The sequence below is a fragment of the Bufo gargarizans genome, chromosome 5 (assembly GCF_014858855.1).
Source record: "Bufo gargarizans isolate SCDJY-AF-19 chromosome 5, ASM1485885v1, whole genome shotgun sequence".
Lineage (NCBI taxonomy): Eukaryota > Metazoa > Chordata > Amphibia > Anura > Bufonidae > Bufo > Bufo gargarizans.
In genome coordinates this window covers 104,526,041-104,548,582 of record NC_058084.1, presented here as the reverse complement: position 1 = coordinate 104,548,582, position 22,542 = coordinate 104,526,041, and the positions used below count along the sequence as shown (strand labels likewise).

The window sequence follows — 22,542 nt, the reverse complement described above, 5'->3', positions numbered from 1 at the left end:
GGTCCTTATCAAGAAAAGGAATTTGCAGCTACCATATTGGAATCCAGGATGGCGCTGTCATTCCTGCCCCGCGTAGAACAGTTATCGTCCCGGGTGATCCGTGTGCTGGGCTGTAACCCGGGGCCCATGACATTACAGGGCACCAACACGTACCTGGTGGGCACCGGCCAGAGGTCAGTAGGTATCGGCTTTGGCAGCGCTGACAGCGCCTCTAGCGGTGGTCTTTAGTAAGGCAACACCTGATTGCCTGTGCACTATTTCTGTTTAGAACTTATGTCCTGTGTGACGGGCAGGGCATGCTGGGACTTCCAGTGCTGCAGTGCTATGTGACAGGCAGGCAGGGCATACTGGGACTTCCAGTCCTGGAGTGCTATATGACAGGCAGGCAGGGCATGCTGGGACTTACTGTGCTGCAGTGCTATATGACAGGCAGGCAGGGCATGCTGGGACTTACTGTGCTGCAGTGCTATATGACAGGCAGGGCATGCTGGGACTAAGTGCTTCAGTGCTATAAGGCAGGCAGGACATGCTGGGACTTCCAGTGCTGGAGTGCTGTATGACAGGCAGGGCATGCTGGGACTTACTGTGCTGGAGTGCTATATGACAGGCAGGGCATGCTGGGACTTACAGTGCTGCAGTGCTATATGACAGGCAGGCAAGACATGCTGGGACTTACAGTGCTGCAGTGCTATATGACAGGCAGGCAGGGCATGCTGGGACTTCCCGTGCTGGAGTGCTATATGACAGGCAGGGCATGCTGGGACTTACAGTGCTGCAGTGCTATATGACAGGCAGGCAGGACATGCTGGGACTTACAGTGCTGCAGTGCTATATGACAGGCAGGCAGGGCATGCTGGGACTTACTGTGCTGCAGTGCTATATGACAGGCAGGGCATGCTGGGACTTGCAGTGCTATAAGGCAGGCAGGGCATGCTGGGACTTGCAGTGCTGGAGTCCTATATGACAGGCAGGGCATGCTGGGACTTCCAGTGCTGCAGTGCTATATGACAGGCAGGGCATGCTGGGACTTACAATGCTGCAGTGCTATATGACAGGCAGGGCATGCTGGGACTTACAGTGCTGCAGTGCTATATGACAGGCTGGGACTTACAGTGCTGTATGAGGGGCAGGGCATTCTGGGACTTACAGTGCTGGAGTCCTATGTGACGGGCAGGGCATGCTGGAACTTACAGTGCTGCTGCCTACATGTTACCTAGGGCCAAAATGGTATTGCTATGTAGGAGTTTGGGGCCGCCATTATGGGTCCTCATGGCCTCCTGATGCTGCAGTGTAGGGCTGTGCACCATATTCCATATAGTAAAAGGACACTAATTCCTATTTATTGCCGTAACATAAAAAAAAGCCTAATATTTTTATCAGGGTGGGGGCTGTGAAGCTGGGCCCCCTTTGCGGCCATCAGCCTTGTTTGGTTGGGTCCATGCAGAATGCACCCTTATGAAGTAGCCCCCGGTGTGCAGGGAGGACAGCCGGGCTATCCTGCCTCATGTTGTGCTGGTAATAAATGGCGCATCACGCTAATAGGTTAATCATTGTCATTTATTTTACACCTCACAGTGGCGGATGAGTATTCTAGTGCGGAGTCATCCCCGGAGTAGTATCTGTACAGAGGCTGAGCCCTCCGGGTCTCCCCCTCCACATGCCTCTATGTAAACTGATTATGCAGAGCTCAGAGTACACAGGTAAACGTGAACTAACCGCGGTAGGGCTCATTCGGGGCCTTGATGACAAAGCAGGATTTTTCTAACTTTCCGCCCCATTGTATTCAGAGAGCCATAACGTTTTTTATGTGTCCATTGACATAGCGGTATGGGGACTTTTTTTTTTTTTTTTTTTGCAAGACAGGTTATGTTCTATCTTTTAATATATGCCATCATTTTCCAGTACATATAAAGTATAAATGTTATTCACTGTCTTGTTTTCTGTTCGAAGAACAGGGAAAAAAAACCAAACAGATTCTTTATTTTTTATCCTGTCAAAAATAACAGATCACTGATGGATTTGAAACAAACGGATGCTGAAAATAAAGGCTCTGGGTTGTTTTTTTTTTTCACTGATCAGAAGAACAGAAAACAAAACAGTGAGTGAAAAATTTTCATGGGTTGGATGGAAAACCCCCCAGCAATTCCACCATTGTTTCTGTGGGTTTTGTTTGGCATTGCTAAATAACAACATAAAGTCAGTGGGATTAAGATGATACCAATATATTTATATAATTAAATGTATTGCTACTTTTGCACAGTAAAAACACTTTTGTTTTTGTGTCACCCCATTCCGAGAACTGTAAAAAAAAACTTTTTCCCCCATTGATGCAACTGTGTCAAGTTCATTTTTAGATGATGAGTTGACATTTTCTTTGGCACCTTTTGGGGTACAGATACCTTTTTGATTAGTTTGTAGGTTACGGCTACATGGCACAGTAGGATGGGATTTCTACTGATTGCAATAATTTGCGTTCCGCAGCGCGACCTCTTTACTCCAGTTAGTTGGGATGCTGGCAGTCCTGCGCTACAGTCTTTGGTTGTGTAACGTGTTGTGTCTAAAGTCATCATTAGAGATGAGCGAATTTCCACTTATGAAATTCGTTCACGCTTCGTTTGGTGGTAAATCAGAATTGCGTTATGGATTCCGTTACCACGGACCATAATGCAATTCTATGACCGAGCGCCTTTAGCGGCATTCCGTTATTCATTCCGTCATAATAGAAGTCCATGGGCTGCATAATGGATCCGCCCCGTTTCCGTTAAGGATGGAGAGGGCTCGTCTACATAATTGAAACAGGACGGATCAGTTTTGCAGCCTATAGACTTCTATTATGACGGCATGAATAACGGAATGCCTCTAAAGGCGTTCTGGTCTGTGGTAACGGAATCCATAACGCAATTCTGCTTTCACCACCAAACGAAGCGTGACCGAATTTTTTAAATATGAAATTCGCTCATCTCTAGTGACAACTGCTTTTAAAGAGGGAACCGTCGCCCTTTGTAAACCACCTGTGTGCTCTGATTACTGCTGACTGCAGCATTTAAGAGGTTAATCAGCCAGGATTAGGGTACTTTCACACTTGGGTTGTTTGATTCCGGAAGGCAGTTCAGTTGCCTGAACTGCCTGCCTAATCAGGAAAACTGTATGCAAACGCATGTCATTTGCAGACTAATGAGGATTCTGATCCGTCTGACAAATGCATTGCAATACCGCATCCGGAAAAACAGATCCGGTATTTATTATTTTTCACATTTTTCACCGGTACATTTGATACCAGATCCGGCATTAATACATTTCAATGGAAATGAATGCCGGAACCGGCATTCAGACAAGTTTTCCGGAATTTCGACGGGAGAAAATACTGCAGCATGCTGCAGGTATTTTCCCCATCCAAATACCGTATAAGTGACTGAACTGAAAACATCCAGTTGCATACTGAACGGAATGCTTTCCATTCAGAATGCATTAGGATAAAACTGATCAGTTTTTTTCCGGTATTGAGCCCCTAGGACAGAACTCAATACCGGAAAACTTTAATGCTAGTGTGCAAGTACCCTTAGGCCCCTTTCACACGGGCGCAATGCGAGAGGTGAACGCATTGCACCCGCACTGAATCCGGACCCATTCATTTCTATGGGGCTGTGCACATGAGCGGTGATTTTCACGCATCACTTGTGAGTTGCGTGAAAATCACAGCATGCTCTATATTGTGCGTTTTTCACGTAACGCAGGCCCTATAGAAATGAATGGGGCTGCGTGAAAATCGCAAGCAAGTGTGGATGCGGTGCGATTTTCACGCACGGTTGCTAGGAGACGATCGGGATGGGGACCCGATCATTATTATTGTCCCTTTATAACATGGTTATAAGGGGAAAATAATAGCATTCTGAATACAGAATGCATAGTACAATAGGGCTGGAGGGGTTAAAAAAAATAAAAAATTAACTCACCTTAGTCCACTTGTTCGTGCAGCCGGCATCTCTTCTGTCTTCTTCTTTGAGGAATAGGACCTTTTGATGATGTCACTGCACTCATCACATGGTCCATCACATGATCTTTTTTACCATGGTGATGGATCATGTGATGGACCATGTGATGAGCGCAGGGACATCACCACAGGTCCTATTCCTGTGAACAGCAAAGAAGAAGAAGACAGAAGAGATGCCGGCTGCGCGATCAAGTGGATTAAGGTGAGTTAAAAAAATAAATAAATTATTTTAACCCCTCCAGCCCTATTGTACTATGCAATCTGTATTCAGAATGCTATTATTTTCCCTTATAGCCATGTTATAAGGAAAAATAATACAATCTACAGAACACCGATCCTAAGCCTGAACTTCTGTGAAGAAGTTCGGGCCTGGGTACCAAACATGCCGATTTTTCTTGTGCGCATGCAAAACGCATTACAATGTTTTGCACTCGCACTGAAAAATCGCACATTTTCCCGCAACGCACCCGCATCTTATCCGGGCAAAAAACATGACGCCCGTGTGAAAGAGGCCTTAGAGGTTCCATCTGGACTGGCTGCCATTTGACTAAATGAAGGCGCTTCTAGGGTGAATTCTCATGTGGCAGATTTGTTGCAGAAATTTCTGAACATCCGTTCCTTTTTGCAGCATACCCATTTCCTGCATGCTTTTTCCTTTTCCCCATGGATTTCTTGCAAGCTTTTTTTTTTTTTATGAATAGTGTAGTATCAGAAATTTCCTAAAAAAAATCTGTGTGTGAATTAACCCTTAGGCTACCTGTACATGGGTGCATGCTGTACGTTTCCACACCAAAAATCACATGTGTTACTTGCGGTTTTTGGTACAGATTTTATGCAGTTTTGCCGCAGATCTCATCCTTGCATTGAAAAGAGTGAAATCCGCACCAAAAACAGTACAAAGAATTCACATGCTGCAGATTTCAGAATCCACATGGCAGGTCAATTTCCGCACCGCACAAAAAAGCAAAGTGTCCATGAGATTTGTGAAATCTCACGCACTTGACTGGTCCTGTTTTACGATGCGGTTATACCGCATAAGAATCTGCATGAAAAAAACACACATAATCCGCGTTGTGTACAGGTAGCGTTACATAGGTAGTAGCACAGTTATATACTGTTTTTATGAAATGGACATTTCTTTAAAGTTAACTTACGCTATAAATGTTATTTATCCAGGAGGATACTGATCGACACGGGAGAGCCAGCAATACCAGAATATATCACCAATCTGAAGCAAGCCCTACATGAATCCAGCACCGCAATCCAAGAAATAATCGTCACTCACTGGCACCATGACCATTCCGGGGGCATAACCGATATCTGCAGAGATATCATGAATGGTAGGCTATCATACCATTATGTTAGGGCCAGGAGCTTTCATTACTGATGGAAGTAATACACGTGTAGCATATTCTCACAGGGTCCCACCACAGCTTAGTAATAATGTGTTGGCCTAAATATATCCAGCACTGCGAATAACAATAGAGCATATGTCTTATTTTCAGTAAATATGTATGCAGGCTCAGTTCCAGTCACTTGAATGGGACAGAGTTAGGGCTCATGCACATGACCTGCAATACACGGGCACCGGCCATGTGCATCACGGATCGCGGACCCATTCACTTCAATTTGCGGTCCCCAATACACGGAACGGCCAGCACACGGTCGTGTGCATGAGCCCTTAGCAGTACATTTCCCAGCCACACAATGTACAGAGATGTGCTAATTCCGCAAACAGCTGATCAGTGAGGATGCTGGGAGTTGGACCCTCACTAACCTGATAATTGAGGGGTTAGCCCATCTGGGACATTGATGGCATGTGTCATATAGGTGCAGATCCCACTTCTAGGACCCACTCCTGTCTAGAGAACGAGGCCCCCGAAGTGAAGGAGAGCACATTGTGCATGTGCGGTGTGCTCTCCATTAATCACTATGGGAGTTCCGAAAATAGCCCCTCCATTCACTGCTATGGGACTTCCGTAAATAGCCAAGCCAGCGCTCTGCAATTATTGGAACTCCCGTAGCAGTGAACAGAGGGTGGCCATGCATGCGCAGCTGCTCTCTGTTCACTTTGGGGGTCCTTTTCTGCAGAGGTAGGACCCGGGTCTATCTGACACATCCTAGCCATATGCCATCAATGTACCAGATAGGAATACCCCTTTAATCATTGGTCCTGGCGATAATCAATTTGATAGTTCTAGAATACCCCTTTAATTTTATATCTGCTTGTTGTCAGTGGGAGGGGGGCAACATTCATAATTTACATTCAGAAGCTGAAACCTATTCCTATATGTGCTGCACATACCGGTACATTTTTTGTTTAGAGAAAACAAGGAGAGAAATGGGAAAATAGTCAGGGGCTGATATACAAAGTATGTAACTTACTACAAAATGAATGTGTTCTTTACATAAAACCGGAAACCCCTTTTACATGTGTGACTATTCTTACCCTACCACAGGTTCCGACTGCTCTGTCAGCAAGCTTCCCCGCAATCCACATAACGAGGAGGTCATTGGGGCAGGAGAGCAAAAGTACAAATATCTTAAAGATGGAGATCTGATAACGACAGAGGGAGCAACCCTAAGGTAAGTGCACAGGCAAAGCAAATACAAACCTCAGAAAGCAGATCTGTTGGGAAGAGCGAATAGAGCATAGACTCAAGGATGCCGTGAATGTATTGTCCATGTTGTCGGGTCTTCTGCATGATCACCTCTCCATTCACTGTCTGTGGGACTGATGAAGATAGCGGAGTGCAGCGCTCTTCTATCTCCGCCAGTCCTATATACAGTGTATGGAGAGGTGGTCATACACATCACAGATCCATTCACACAGAGGACTTGGGGATCTTCATTCTTGTGTCCAGTGGGGGTCCCAACAGTCTGACCCCCAGTGATCGTACATTTATCACCTATCCTTTGGATAGGTAAAAAATGTTGTCCAAGGTCCAGCGCATTTAACTATATTGATGCCAGGGGCCTTAGGATGGTGTGCACCTCTGGTAATCAGGACAATCTCATACATTCCACTTTTGTCTATGCACATATCTTGATCAAATCACCAGAAGATGGTTGAAAATTTAGAAAAAATAAATAAAATAACAACTTACAAAACATGGGGATTAAAGGGAACCTGTCATCAACTTTAGGCTTCCCTCACTGAAAGCAGCATAAAGTAGAGACAGACATGGGAACCTGTCGTCACCTTTATGCCACCCATATGAACAGCAGAATAAAGTAGAGACAGGTGAGTTGAGTTCAGCGCTCTGTCATTTATAAGTTAAAAGTAAGTGGTTGCCGAGAACCAACGTCACAATCATTGCAGACCGGGCCTGGAAAAGAGTCATGGCCACCTGAGAAGAGTCCTGGTTACTCATGAATTCCTGCTCTCCCTGTCCACCTGCTGATGACTAACAGTATCCTACCTAGTTTTCTCCCTTTGGCCTCTTTCACACTACCGTATGGCCATTTCAGTGTTTTGCGGTCCGTTTTTCATGGATCCGTTGTTCCGTTTTTTGTTTCCTTTCCGTTTTTCCGTATGGCATACAAAGTATACAGTAATTACATAGAAAAAATTGTGCTGGGCATAACATTTTCAATAGATGGTTCCGCAAAAACGGAACGGATACGGAAGACATACGGATGCATTTCCGTATGTGTTCCATTTTTTTGCAGACCCATTGACTTGAATAGAGCCACGGAACATGATTTGCGGGCAATAATAGGACATGTTCTATCTTTCAACAGAACGGAAATACGGAAACGGAATGCATACGGAGTACATTCAGTTTTTTTTTTTGCGGAACCAGACTGTAAAAACGGCCTGCAAAACGGGAAAAAAAAAAACGGTAGTGTGAAAGAGGCCTTTCTCTCTAGGAGAGAACTGCCAATTATCAGCAGATGGGGGAGAGCAGGAGATTAGGAATAACCAGGACTCTTCTCAGGTAGATGTGACTCTTTTCAAGGCCTGGGCTGCAATGATTATGATGCTGGTTCTCGGCAACCACCTACTTTTAGCTCATGAGTGACACACCGCTGACATCAGCATTTCTGTCACTAATTTATGCTGCCCTCAGTGAGCTCAGCGAAAAGTGCATGACAGGTTCCTTTAAAATAAGTGGTTGCCGAGAACCAGCGTCATAATCATTTCAGCACGATACTGGAAAAGAGTCACGACAGCCTGAGAAGAGTCCTGGTTATTCAAGAGCTCCTGCCACCTGCTGATGATGAACAGTGTTCTCCTTAGGCCTCTTTCACACGAGCGTGACGGATTGGCTCCAGATGCGTTCAGGATGCCTTCAGTGAAACTTTCACCATTTTGCAAGCAAGTTCAGTCAGTTTTGTGTGCAATTGCGTTCAGTTTTTTCCACACAGGTGCAATGCGTTTTGATGAGTTTTTTACGTGTGTGGTAAAAACTGAAGGTTTACAAACAAAATCTAGCAACCATTAGTGAAAAACACATTGCATCCAGATTACATCCAGATGCAATGCGTTTTTCACTAAAGCCCACTGAATATAGAACATTCTGCGATTCTCACGCAACGCAGAAATGATGCATGAAAAACGGCACTTGTGTGCACAGACCCATTAAAATGAATGGGTCAGGATTCAGTGCTATGCGTTCACGTCATGCATTGCACCCACGCGGAAAACTCGCTTGTGTGAAAGGGGCCTTCGTTTTCTCCTTAGCAGAGGACTGCCAATAATCGGCAGGTGTCGGGGAGAGCAGGTTCAGCCTGTGATGATTCTGATGTTGGGTCTTGGCAATCACCTGGGTTACTTTCACACTAGCGTTTTCAATTCCGCTATTGAGATCGGTCATAGGATCTCAGTAGCGGAAGAAACGCTTCAGTTTTGTCCCCATTCATTGTCAATGTGGGCAAAACTGAACGAAACGGTATGTACCAAAGTGCATTCCGTCCTGTTTGGTTGCGTCCACATCGCGGACAGAATAACTCTGCAAGCAACGTTTTCTCTGACACAATAGAAAAAGGATCCGTCCCCCATTGACATTCAATGGTGTTCGTGACGGATCCGTCATTGCTATATAAGACATAATACAACCGGATCCGTTCATGACGGATGCATACGGTTGTATTATTGTAACGGAAGCGTTTTTGCAGATCTGTGACGGATCCGCAAAAAACGCTAATGTGAAGGTAGCCTTACTTTTAGCACGAGTGACACACCGCTGAAATCAGTGTTTCTTTAACTACTTCATGCCACCCTTAGTGAGGTTTGCATAAAGTTGATGACAGATTCCCTTTAAGGGCCCTTTCACACCTGCGTTATAGTCTTCCGGCATAGAGTTCCGTCGTCGGGGCTCTATGCCGGAAGAATACTGATCAGGATTATCCTAATGCATTCTGAATGGACAGTCCGTCCTTCAGGATGCATCAGGATGTCTTCCATTCCGGAACGGAACGTTTTTTGGCCGCAGCAAATAGCGCAGCATGCTGCGCTTTTTGCTCCGGCCAAAAATCCGGAACACTTGCCGCAAGGCCGGATCCGGAATGAATGCCCATTGAAAGGCATTGATCCGGATCCGGCCTTAAGCTAAACGTCGTTTCGGCGCATTGCCGGATGCGACGTTTAGCTTTTTCTCAATGGTTACCATGGCTGCCGGGACGCTAAAGTCCTGGCAGCCATGGTAAACTGTAGTGGGGAGCGGGGAGCAGCATACTTACCATCCGTGCGGCTCCCGGGGCGCTCCAGAGTGACGTCAGGGCGCCCCAGGCGCATGGATGACGTGATCGCATGGATCACATGATCCATGCGCATGGGGCGCTCTGACGTCATTCTGGAGCGCCCCGGGAGCCGCACGGACTGTAAGTATGCCGCTCCCCCGCTCCCCACTACTACTATGGCAACCAGGACTTTAATAGCGTCCTGGGTGCCATAGTAACACTGAAAGCATTTTGAAGACGGATCCGTCTTCAAATGCTTTCAGTACACTTGCGTTTTTCCGGATCCGGCGTGTAATTCCGGCAAGTGGAGTACACGCCGGATCCGGACAACGCAAGTGTGAAAGAGGCCTTAGGTGGGTTCACATCACATTTAATGCCTCCGTTTGACGTATACGTAACAAAAAAAGGATACAAAAACGCAGCAAACCACGTTCTTGTATCCTGCACAGTCCGGTTAAAAAAAAGGATACTTTTTTGTTTTGTTTTTATAATGGTAAAAAAAGGCCACTATAGGACCCACCCTAATACATACACCTTTCATACTGAAGGCATCTACAAGTCCTATATATTTTTAGGGTTTGTGGGTTTTTAATATTAACAAGAACTTGGTGCTCTCAGAAACTGGCAGTCCCCCACAAATGCGTTAAAAATATATACTGAACATCAGAAAACGCTGCTTTGCTACCTTAATCTACATTTTAGAGTAAGCACACAACCTAAGGCTACTTTCACACTAGCGTTCGGGCGGATCCGTTCTGAACGGATCCGCTCATAATAATGCAGACGGAGGCTCCGTTCAGAACGGATCCGTCTGCATTATATTAGCAAAAAAAAGCTAAGTGTGAAAATAGCCTGGGACGGATCCGTCCAGACTTTCAATGTAAAGTCAATGGGGGACGGATCCGCTTGAAGATTGAGCCACATTGTGGCATCTTCAAACGGATCCGTCCCCATTGACTTACATTGAAAGTCTGGACGGATCCGCACGCCTCCGCACGGCCAGGCGGACACCCGAACGCTGCAAGCAGCGTTCAGCTGTCCGCCTGTCCGTGCGGAGGCGAGCGGAGCGGAGGCTGAACGCCGCCAGACTGATGCAGTCTGAGCGGATCCGCCTCCATTCAGACTGCATCAGGGCTGGACGGCTGCGTTCGGGTCCGCTCGTGAGCTCCTTCAAACGGAGCTCACGAACGGAAACCCGAACGCTAGTGTGAAAGTAGCCTAACGTTACAAATGTCGTAGTATAAAGTCCAACTCAATTCATGGAAAGGTTTGGCCACTACATATGACTAGCTGCAGATATGCTGAATACGGCACATGCTTGTACATGCAGCTAGTAATATTAGCATTATTAAACTGTCGGTACTTATGTTACATGCAGGTTCACTCACCTGCTTGTCGGTGCTGCCTTCTGAAAATGGTCTCTGATGAAGGGTTCCGTCCATCGGCAGCCTCCTTTTATTTATACTGGGGATGGACTGCACATCCGCGAGTTCACCGTCTGCCCCCAGTGTAAGGGCTCATGCACATGTCTATTGCTGCCTTGGCAGTCCGCAAACTGCACATCCGCAAGACACAAATACTGGCCATGTGCGTTCCGCATTTTGCGAAACGGAACGTTCGGAAATAATGCGAACATGAAAGGGACATGTTCTATATTTTTGTGGATGCCACGGAATGGATATAAGGATGTCCACATCCAACCCGCAAAAAATGTGGATCGGATGAGGACCAAAACCACGGTCGTGTGCATGAGCCCTAAGGCTGCTTTCCATCAGTGATTGTGAGCCAAAACTAGGTGCGGGTCACAAATGCAGAACAGGGGGAAATCTTTCCCTTATACCTTACCTCTGTGTAGCCTCCACTCCTGGATTTGACTTAAAATCACTAATGGAAATCACTGATCAAATACTGACTGTGTCCTAAGGGGATGGAGACTGCTGGTTAACGGGACCCTCTGTCAGCGGCCATTTTTCTGGGCGCGGAGTTGGCAAGCAGGTGAGTGAACCTATATGTAAACATGAATTATTCATATTAAACTTTTAGACTACAGTGCCGATAGTTTAATAGCACTTCTTACTAGCTGCATGCATGTGATGTCTCTCGCACATGTGCAGCTAGTAATTGATTCTGGCCTACCCCTAGCACAGACTCTTTATACATTTTGGCACATCTTCAGGCATTCTGTGTGCCAGAAATTCAAATACTTTGGAGGCCACGCTCAATCCTGCGAAGTCCCACTCGCTGTTACTCTTCATTTTGGAGAAGTGAAAATCCATAACTTACGGATTTTTCTATGCCACTTGTGGCATAAAACATTTTGATAAATGTCCATCAAAGTGTATAAAAATGCTAGTTTATACACATAACTTTTAGACAACTTCCATTAAATGTTCAGCAAATTTACATGGAAATTTAAGTTCATCAGTAACTTAAACGCTCACTCAAGAAGACCCCTTATGCAAAAAAATAAAGTACTCTTAAAAACTGTAAGGCTAGTTTCAGAGGAGCGTGTTAGTTCCATGAAACACTCTCCGTGTGTGGGCAGTATTTCCCGGCCTGAATGCTGCTCCTGTGAATTGATCTTGTAGCATTATAATGATTTATGATGTTGTGGATCCCAGTCTCACTGCCCATCTACTGAACTGTCATCACATAATGCAATGACTACAGTTCAGTTGATCGGCAGTGAGACTGGAATTCACAACAGCCCAAATCATTATAAGGCCTCTTTCACACTACTGTTCTTTTTTTCCGTTTTGCAGGCCGTTTTTTGCGTTCCGTATAGGGAACCATTCATTTCAATGGTTCCGCAAAAAAAACAGAATGTACTCCATATGCATTCCGTTTCAGTATTTCCGTTTTTTCCGTTCCGTTAAAAGATAGAACATGTCCTATTATTGCCCTCAAATCGCGTTCCGTGGCTCTATTCAAGTCAATGGGTTCGCAAAAAAAAAACAGAACACATACGAAAATGCATCTGTATGTCTTCCGTATCCGTTCCGTTTTTGCGGAACCATCTATTGAAAATGTTATGCCCAGCCCAATTTTTTCTATGTAATTACTGTATATGCCATACGGAAAAACGGAACGGAAACACTACGGAAACAAAAAAACGGAACAACGGATCAGTGAAAAACGGACCGCAAAACACTGAAATAGCCATATGGTCGTGTGAAAGAGGCCTAATGTTGCAACTTCACTGGAGCAGCGTTCAGGCCAGGAAGTACTGCTCCCACACAAAGCATGTTTCCCGGATTGAATACGCTCGTCTGAAACTAGCCTTAGGATATGTTCACATGGCATTTATTTATTTTTTTCCCCACTCAAGCTGCCTCTCATTGTTTTCAATGGGAAATCTGCACCTAAGTCTTTTTGACGCAGAGTTTTCCATGTGTGGTTTATTGAACCATGTAGGATGGAAAATGCAAATGTCTGCATGCGGATCTGTAACATGGCAAACTAAAAGTCTGCAGCAGTAATCCGAGGGTCGGCCTCAGAGTTTTGCTGCAGATTCTGCGGCAACTACATGTGAGGATTTTTCTAACAAGTATTATTTTGTGTGAACGTACCCTAAATTGTGAGGTTGCATGTAAACTAAATTTGGGGAATTATATATAATTTCCAGTCCTTGTATGTGAACCCTAATCCATAACTGCAAATCCCATTGTCCCATGGTTGTCCCATAATCCACAGGATGGGTAGAGCAACACCAAGGAATGCCATTCACTAATTGTTGAGTTTCTGTGTTGTATTCAGAGTTCTGTTCACACCTGGACATACGGACGATCACATGGCTCTGGTTTTATTGGAAGAAAATGCCATTTTCTCTGGGGACTGCATACTTGGAGAAGGAACAGCTGTGTTTGAGGAGTTGTATGATTACATGAAGTCTTTAGAAAAGCTGCTGGAGGTGAAGGCTGACAAAATTTACCCAGGTCACTATATTAGTATTTTATTCCTGGACAGTTGATCTTTAACTTCTCTTTATGTCTCAGGGGATCAGCCATTTCCCCCTCCTCGCAATCTTGTCTGGCTGCAAACATGCCCATACACCTCCAATAGCTGAACGCTCATTCAGACGGTCAATATTTCCCTCCCATTTCCACCATATATATGGCTGCTCAGAAGAGAAAAGCTCCTAGCGGACACCTCTGGCAGTAGTTTGTCTTGTGGAAACAAAGGATCAGGCCTGTTGAAATAAAAAAAAATGTCCATTCCTTTTTTCCCCCCCCTCTCAATAGCAGCTGCTGTAGGGGGAGAGTTGGGACACCACATACACTCAAGATAGTTGGCCTTTCCTGCTAAAATCGGTTAACCAACTTTCCTCTAATGTGTATGGGCACCTTAAAGGCTATGTACACCTTTTTGGGGGCAATTTTTTATTATTGCATTGTCCTCATTGTGAGCTAAAAAATAATAATTTTTTTTCAATTGGTCTTTAATAAAAATGTTGAGCCCTGTTCTCTGCATAGCCTTGAGATTTTTCTAGTAGCAAGCTGTGTGTTTTTACTCTGTTCCATCAGGCAGCTCAGCTGATGGCTCTTTATCTCTAATCTGCTAAACACTCATGATAACTCAGTTCTTATCTTACTGATAAGAATGTGGCTTAGGGTACTTTCACACTTGCGTTGTTGGATTCCGGATATCCTTATGCAAACGGATAGCATTTGTTTCCAGATCCGGATCCGGCTGACAAATGCATTGAAACACCGGATCCGTCTCTCCGGTGTCATCCGTAAAAACGGATCTGGTATTTATTTTTTTCAAATTTTTGAAGGTCTGCAGATGCGCAGATTAGGAAACCGGATCCGGTTTTCTGGAACACTTGGCTTTAATACATTTCAATGAAAATTTATGCTGAATCCGGAATTCCGGCAAGTGTTCCGGAATTTTGGCCGGAGAAAATACCTCAGAGTGACTGAACTGAAGACATCCTGATGCATACTGAACTAAATGCTTTCCATTCAGAATGCATTAGGATAAAACTGAAGCGTTTTTTCCGGTATTGAGCCCATGTGACAGAACTCAATACCGGAAAACTTTAACGCAAGTGTGAAAGTACCCTTAAATAAGTGTTTTTGAGCTATTTGTAATTTAGAGATGAGGTTTATTAGATGACCTGCACAAAGTGAAAGTACAATTCACACAGCTAGACAAACAGTTAACCCTTTGTAACAGAATGGCTGAATATGTTTAATAAAGACCAATTTAAAAAAAGATTTTTAGCCCAAAATGAGTAAAATGCAATCATACAAAATTGACCCAGAAGGTGTACATAGCCTTTAAAGGGGTTTTCTAGACTTATGGGTATTTTTAACTAGCCCCAGGAATTTGTTGTTCCTAATGAAAATAAATCATATTCACTTGCCTGCTATTTACGGTACTCCGCTGGTCCAATTCACAGTCTTCCAGTTCTTGTAAGCCTCCAGATGGGGTCACATGTTCCGCTGACTGACCTCCAGCTAATCACTGTCTGCAGTGACGCATGTCACCCCGACCAGAAGTTTACAGGTTGGGGAACGGAGCGGCACAGGGCAGGTGAATATTTTTTTTTGTATTTAGGTACGATCCCGAAACTAGTTGGAAAACCACTTTAAGACAAGTGACTGCAGCAGGAACCTCCTCCCTCTAATACAGTTGCAAGAAAAAGTATGTGAACCCTTTGGAATGATATGGATTTCTGCACAAATTGGTCAGAAAGTGTGATCTGATCTTCATCTAAGGTACAACAATAGACAATCACAGTCTGCTTAAACTAATAACACACAAATAATTAAATGTTACCATGTTTTTATTGAACACACCATGTAAACATTCACAGTGCAGGTGGAAAAAGTATGTGACTAATAACATACAAATAATTACCGTATTTTTCGCCCCATAAGACGCACTTTTTCTTCCCCCAAAATGGGGGAGAAATGCCCCTGCGTCTTATGGGGCAAATGCTGCCAGTTTTACATCGCAAGCTGCGATGTATCAGTGAGCGGGGACTTGGGGAGGGACTGGGAGGAGGAGCTGGGGGCCGGCAATAGCGGCGGGGCGGTGCAGTCAGTGTAGTATAGCACCGCCCCGCCGCTCCAGTATACTAATATAAGATCTCATATTCAAGTAATAGTTATTAAACATGCCCCCCAACTGCTATTACTACCTTACATCCTAATCACTGCTGTAGAATTCAGACAGGCCGGGCGGGCGGCAGCGTAACTCGTGTCACCCTGCGCCGCCTACTTTATGAATGAAGTAGGTGGCGCAGACAAGTGACGTCAGTGAGACGCGCCGGCCGGCCTGAATTTTACAGAAGCGATTAGGATGTAAGGTAGTAATAGGAGTTGGGGGGCATGTTTAATAACTATTAATTCAATATGACATCTTATATTTGTATTTGTTCGGATTGCGATCTGTGGATGGCACTGTTACAGGGGGGGGGGATCTGTGAATGGCACTGTTATGGGCTGGGGGGGTCTGTGCATGGCACTGTTATGGGCTGGGGGGTCTGTGGATGGCACATATATAACAGTGCCACCCACAGATCCCCCCCCCAGCCCATAACAGTGCCATCCACAGATCCCCCCTGTAACAGTGCCATCCACAGATCCCCCCCCACAGAAGATGGGTGTTGCAAAAGAAGATGAAGCTCAACAGAAGATGGGTGTTGCAAAAGGACAACGACCCAAAGCATAGAAGTAAATCAACAACAGAATGGCTTAAAACAGAAGAAAATACGCCTTCTGGAGTGGCCCAGTCAGAGTCCTGACCTCAACCCGATTGAGATGCTGTGGCATGACCTCATGAAAGTGATTCACACCAGATATCCCAAGAATATTGCTGAACTGAAACAGTTCTGTAAAGAGGAATGGTCAAGAATTACTCCTGACCGTTGTGCACGTCTGATCTGCAACTACAGGAAACGTTTGGTTGAAGTTATTGCTGACAAAGGAGGTTCAACCAGTTATTAAATCCAAGGGTTCACATACTTTTTCCACCTGCACTGTGAATGTTTACATGGTGTGTTCAATAAAAACATGGTAACATTTAATTCTGTGTGTGTTATTAGATTAAGCAGACTGTGATTGTCTATTGTTGTGACTTAGATGAAGATCAGATCACATTTTATGACCAATTTGTTCAGAAATCCATATAATTCCAAAGGGTTCACATACTTTTTCTTGCAACTGTATGTCTGCACTACGACCTAAAGATAACTAATCCACTCTCCTTAATTGTTCACCAGTCACAAATGGAACAGATCACCAGGAATGTATCCCCTGTGTCTTCTGCGGTTTTATCAGTAATTCCACAGTATAGTGTTCTTTTATAGTTTTCGCTACAAACCTAACCTCTTTCTCCAATGCTGACATTTTTGGCGTTGCTACTTTTTATTCATACTGTGTAGCTATAAGTCAAACTTTCGTAGATAAAGCCATATCATTTGTAACCTAGTACAGTAGCAGAGACCTCCTTATGAATTCTTCTGTGAGACGTGAAATCTCATCCTCGTCCATTCTTGCCTCGTGTATGCAAAAGATGAAGCAGAAAGTTAAAGGGGTTGTCTCACTTCAGAAAATAGCATTTATCATGTAGAGAAAGTTAATACAAGGCAGTTACTAATGTACTGGTATTATCCATATTGTTTCCTTAGCTGGCTGGATTCATTTTTCCATCACATTATCTGCTTGTATCCAGGGGTTACGATCACCCTGCTATCCAGTAGCGGTGGACGTGCTTGCACACTGTAGGAACATGCGCTAGTGACCAGTACGGTGGGAGAGGGCATAGGTACGCATGTGCAGCAGCTTTCGCCTCGTATTTGTGCTTCAGCTGTGGCCGTAACCCATTGCAATGAGAAGTGTATAACGCCATATAAAAATGAATCAAGCCAGCAAAGGAGGCAATATGGACAATCACAATACATTAGTAAGTGCCTTGTATTAACTTTCTCTACATGGTAAATGCCATTTGCTGAAGTGACACAACCCCTTTAAGCTGTATTTGAGCCATTTACCAAACTTTTATTCCATTTGTGGGTCCCGTGCTGATATCCTATTGAGGTGTTAATTTTTCTCCCCTCACTTTCTTGCTCATTTTCTGCAAAGATGAAGCAGAATTTATCAACAGAGACCATAAAGTATTGTAACTTCTTCTACTTTTGATTTTATGCATCATTATTCTACAATCCTCTCCTTAAACATTTATCAGTATCTCACATTCTGGACAATGGTTTTTACTCCTTTGTTACGTCCCTTATTATGATGAGGTATTACATTTCAGATATTTATCCTCGTTTTACCTTGCAGGTCATGGTCCTGTTGTTGAAGGTGCAAGAGCCAAAATTCAGGAATATATTTTGCATAGACAGGCTCGAGAACAGCAAATTCTTCAAGCTTTGCAAGAGAATTCTGGGAAATCTCTGACCGCCATGGAGCTTGTTAAAATTGTTTACAAGGTAAATGACCTCATGTCTGCTATATCCTGAAACCTCTCGGCTGCATAATAGTTCTGCCGATGAATATACACAGTAATGGAGTCATTTGTGTAAAAGGTTATTCCACAAAATATCATTTATGACCCATCCACAGGTAAATGTATGTTCACTAGTGACCCCACCACTGTAACCCTCACCAATCACCAAAATTGGGGTCCCGAGACCCCCCCCCCCTCCCTCCTCACCGCACAAGCACAGTGCAGAGGAGTTCGATTTGAGTGGTGGTCACACATCTGCCCTGCTGCACCTGTCAAGATCTATGGTGCTGATGGAGAAAGTCAGGTTTGCTTCAGCCCCATAGACAGGGGCAATGTGGATAGTTGCTAAAAGTTTTTTGTGAGATAACCACTTTTAGGGTACATGCACACGTTCAGGATTCATGTGCGGAGAATCCACACTGAAATCCGCAGGTGTTCGCAGGCAAATCTGTGCGGTCAATCCGCATTAATTGCATGCCTTAGGGTACATGCACACGATCAGGATTGCGTGCGGATTTGCGTGCGGAAAATCCGCACCGTAGGTCATGTACATTGTATTCTATGAGAATTTGAAATTCTCAATGCACATGATGCGGATTTTTTCCGCACGGATTTTGACCTGCAGTGTGGATTTTAAAATCCGCAGCATGTCAATTTATTTTATTTTTCCTTGCCGGATTTTCTTCATTCACTTCAAAATCTGCACCAAATCCGCACGCAAATCCGCACGCAATTAATGTGGATTGACCGCACAGATTTGCCTGCGAACACCTGCGGATTTCAGTGCGGATTCTCCGCACATGAATCCTGAACATGTGCTTGTACCCTAAAGGGGTTGTCCGGGTTCAGAGCTGAACCTGGAGATGCCCATAATTTCACCCAGGCAGCCCCCCTGACTTAAGCTCTTTTATTTACTATAACACACTGCCGAGCGGAGGCTTCCGCCAGGCAGTGTGTTCAGTGATGTCACAAGCTCTCAAGGGGCGAGGTTTAGCGCTGCCCTAGCCGTTTTACAGGCCAGGGCAGCGCTAAAGCCTGTCGATTAGTGCCGGTGACATCACTGGGCTCACTGCTGGGCGGAAGCCTCTACCTGGCAGCCCGAAGGAGAGCCCGGGACATCACCGAAGCTCCACAAAATGCCTTTGCCCTGTGCGATTCAGCGCACAGCTAGAGATACATAGTATCGACATTTTAGTGGACCGTGCTCGTTGCTACTGTGCTGCTCCCATTGACTTCACTTGTCCATTACAATGTTGACAGTGCTCTTTAGATCCGGCAATGGAGCTACACAGAACAGCTGATCAGCTACTGATGACTATCCTGAGGATAAACCATCACTTAAAAAAAAAAGGCTTGACAACCCCTTAAATGATTGTCTGTGACCTGACAGTTTATTTTAGAGCATCCATAAAATGGCTGCTAATAGGAAGATGCTGGAAGTACCTGCACACCAATTGAAGCTTCCAATGATTCTCTAGGACAGGGATCAGCAACCTCTGGCACTCCAGGTGTTATGAAACTACAACTCCCAGAGTGCTCCATTCAGTTCTATGGGAGTTAGAAGAACAGCTGAGCATGTTTGTATGCTGGGTGTTGTAGTTTCACAGCAGCTGGAGTGCTGAAGTTTGAGCAGTCTGAAGGCTCCATTACACAAGCCAGTGTTAATAGGATTCTCATGCTCTCAATTTCATCTGTTCAAAAGTGTGAGGGCTGTTTTTTGGGTGCATGTATCCCCCCTGTATAATAGGACACCGCGCTCTGTGTCAGGTGCTGTACCTCTGTCCTTGGGCCTCTCCTGAACAGGCTTTCCCTGTTTGCTGCAGGAACCTGTAGGGAGCGCTGGCTGTGAACGGGCATACCTAGAATGTATAACACGCAGGTTCTTGTAGTGTGATTTTACAGGAAAGTGTGGTATCTCATTACAACCACTAGGGGGGCCAATTGGTAGTTGATTGTAAAGAAATATGTAAAAGATCAGAAGTAGTATTTGTCCAAGTATTCTTAACAATTATGATATTATCTGAGACGTGCATGCAGGCTCTCTACTGACTGGATGTCTCTAAATGTTCTTTCACATAACATTTGTATTATTTTTTATTTTATTTTTTTACTGAGCCTTAAAACATGTTTTCATATTGATCATATTCCTACAGGATACACCGGAGCATTTACATGTGGCTGCAGAATTCAACCTAACCCACCATCTACACAAACTGAAGAAGGAAGGAAAAATAAGTAGGTTTTGATGATTTTATTTTATTTTATTTTTTTAAGTGTATTAAAGCCTGGTCTTTGATTTGACTACTTTAGGATATTAACCCTTTCAGCCCCGGAGGTTTGTGTGTGTGTGTGTGGTGTTTTTTTTTTTTTTTTTTTTTTTTTTTTTTTTGCGGTTTAGTTTTGCGCTCCCTGCCTTCCCAGAGCCATAACTTTTTTGTTATTTTTATTTGTCTGTTCACATAGCCATATGAGGGGTTGGTTTTTGCGGGACAAGTTGTACTTTCCAACGCCACCATTTAATATTGCATATGATGTAGTAGGGAGCGGGGAAAAAAATCCAAATGGGTGAAATTGCAAAAAAATAAAAATAAAAAATCGGCCAATTGGACGCTTTTTTCCGTTTTGCTGTTTGCCGTATGGGGAATATATTTTTATATAATGGGCATTTTCACACATTGCGACACCCATGATGTGTATTTTGTAAAATACTATGCAGCAACCTCCTTTCATTCACAAAGACAGGGGCTTCTGCGTACAAGCTCCAGCTCCTCCAATCGCCACACAGGGGAGCCGGAGCATAACCGAAAGTGTGCAATTTCGGTTTTCAGCGTGCTCAGATGCTGTTGTCAGGATTGACCACGGCATCTGAGGGGTTAAATGTCCGTGATTGCCATTACTTCCGGTTGCGGGCATGAGCAGCGGGTGTCTGCTATAAGCAGTGCACGCGATCGGACGAAATGTTTAAAGACCGGACCGATGACTTACATGTCATCGGGTGTGAAGGGGTTAAAGTGGTTGTCCCATTACAACAGCCAATCTCCTATCCTGTGTTTATGAGAACGAGAGCTTTTTTCCTCCATTCAAATGGAGCAGCAGACACGCATGTGTGTCCACCACAGTTCAGCTGTATGGGACTGCTGGAGGTAGCGGAGTTCAAGCCCTCTGTTATCTATGGCAGCCCCATAGAGTTGAATGGAGCAGCAGCACGCATGCATGTCCACAGCTTCATTCAAATTGGGTAATACTACCCCCAGCGGTTGGACCCCTACCAATCGCGATACAGTGGGCAGACACATACACATGCTGCTGCTCCATTGAACGCTATAGGACTACCGGAGATAGGGGAGCGCTTGAACTCTGCCGTGTTCAGCAGTCCCATAGAGCTGAACTGGACAGTGGACACACATGCATGTCTGCTGCTCCATTTGAAAGGGGTAAAACTGCCCCTCATAACTGGCAGGACTCCAGGGTCGGACCTCCGCTTTTCAGACACCTATTCCCTCCCTATCCTGTGGATAGAGGATAAGTTGCTATAATGGGACAACCCCTTTTTTTTTATTTTTAGACCGTTTCAGTCTTTACGTTTGAAGTTGTCTCCTTGGGAAAATGAATCTCAAAAGTGATAGGGGGGAATTTATATTGAGGGGAAAATTTGAAGTCAGTTTTGCTCGAGTCTGTGTTGGAATATTTTATGCCACATTTATCAAATGTCCCATGTTACTTGATAAATTTGTCTTATCCTTAAACCTAACACTTTTGTCTAGAGAGGATTCTCCAGTTTTCTTCCTCCCCCCCTCCTCCTGGAGTGCAACTTCTTTGTGACTTAAAAAAAAAAGAAAGTCTCAATGATAAATCTGGAGTAAAGCTAATTAACATAGCTAATCACACCCAAGTTACAAAACTGAAGTGAGTGGTGTAAAAATTCAAAAATTAGCAAAATTTTGCACAATTGCAAAAAAAAAACCTCAAAATTTTGCACAATTTTGCGCAAGCGAGTGCAAAAAGTCACAAAAGCCCTATTTTTCCGACTTTTTGACTCCAAAATTCTGGAGTGAAGGTATGATAAATCAAGGCTATTTTGCATCTGTTTTTATAGCTATCTGAATTTCCAATAGGAGATTGAATTATTTGTATATTTATTTCACTGCAGTACAAGAAGAGTCACCAAGTGTCAGATGGAAAAGTCACTTATAAGCAAACAGCAAAGTCTTGTTGAAGTCTACAGAAGGCATCACTGAAGAACACACCTGAAATATATTGAACGTTGTTAAAGATATAATTTAGTAAGGCTACTTTCACATTAGCGTTTTCAATTCCGCTATTGAGATCCATCATAGCATCTCAATAGCCGAAGAAAACGCTTCAGTTTTGTCCCCATTCATTGTCAATTGAACTAACGAAACCAA

The 22,542-nt window shown here is 44.3% G+C and overlaps 1 protein-coding gene across 1 annotated transcript; it reads left to right on the top strand.

The window, feature by feature from the left end:
- On the top strand, positions 1-22,542 carry LACTB2 (lactamase beta 2). The gene is made up of 7 exons (XM_044294393.1): positions 1-173; positions 5,168-5,331; positions 6,451-6,577; positions 13,433-13,611; positions 17,971-18,119; positions 20,290-20,371; positions 22,287-22,542. The coding sequence occupies exons 1-7, from the start codon at positions 49-51 to the stop codon at positions 22,328-22,330; spliced, it is 870 nt and encodes a 289-aa protein (XP_044150328.1). The 5' UTR covers positions 1-48; the 3' UTR covers positions 22,331-22,542.

What these genes read in the sequence shown, in the direction of transcription:
- LACTB2 (XM_044294393.1), top strand. Translation starts at nt 49, where the DNA reads ATGGCGCTGTCATTCCTGCCCCGCGTAGAACAGTTATCGTCCCGGGTG. An exon ending in TTGTTAAAATTGTTTACAAG is followed by an intron (nt 18,120 to 20,289) that starts GTAAATGACCTC and finishes ATATTCCTACAG; the next exon opens with GATACACCGGAGCATTTACA. An exon ending in GAAGAAGGAAGGAAAAATAA is followed by an intron (nt 20,372 to 22,286) that starts GTAGGTTTTGAT and finishes ATTTCACTGCAG; the next exon opens with TACAAGAAGAGTCACCAAGT.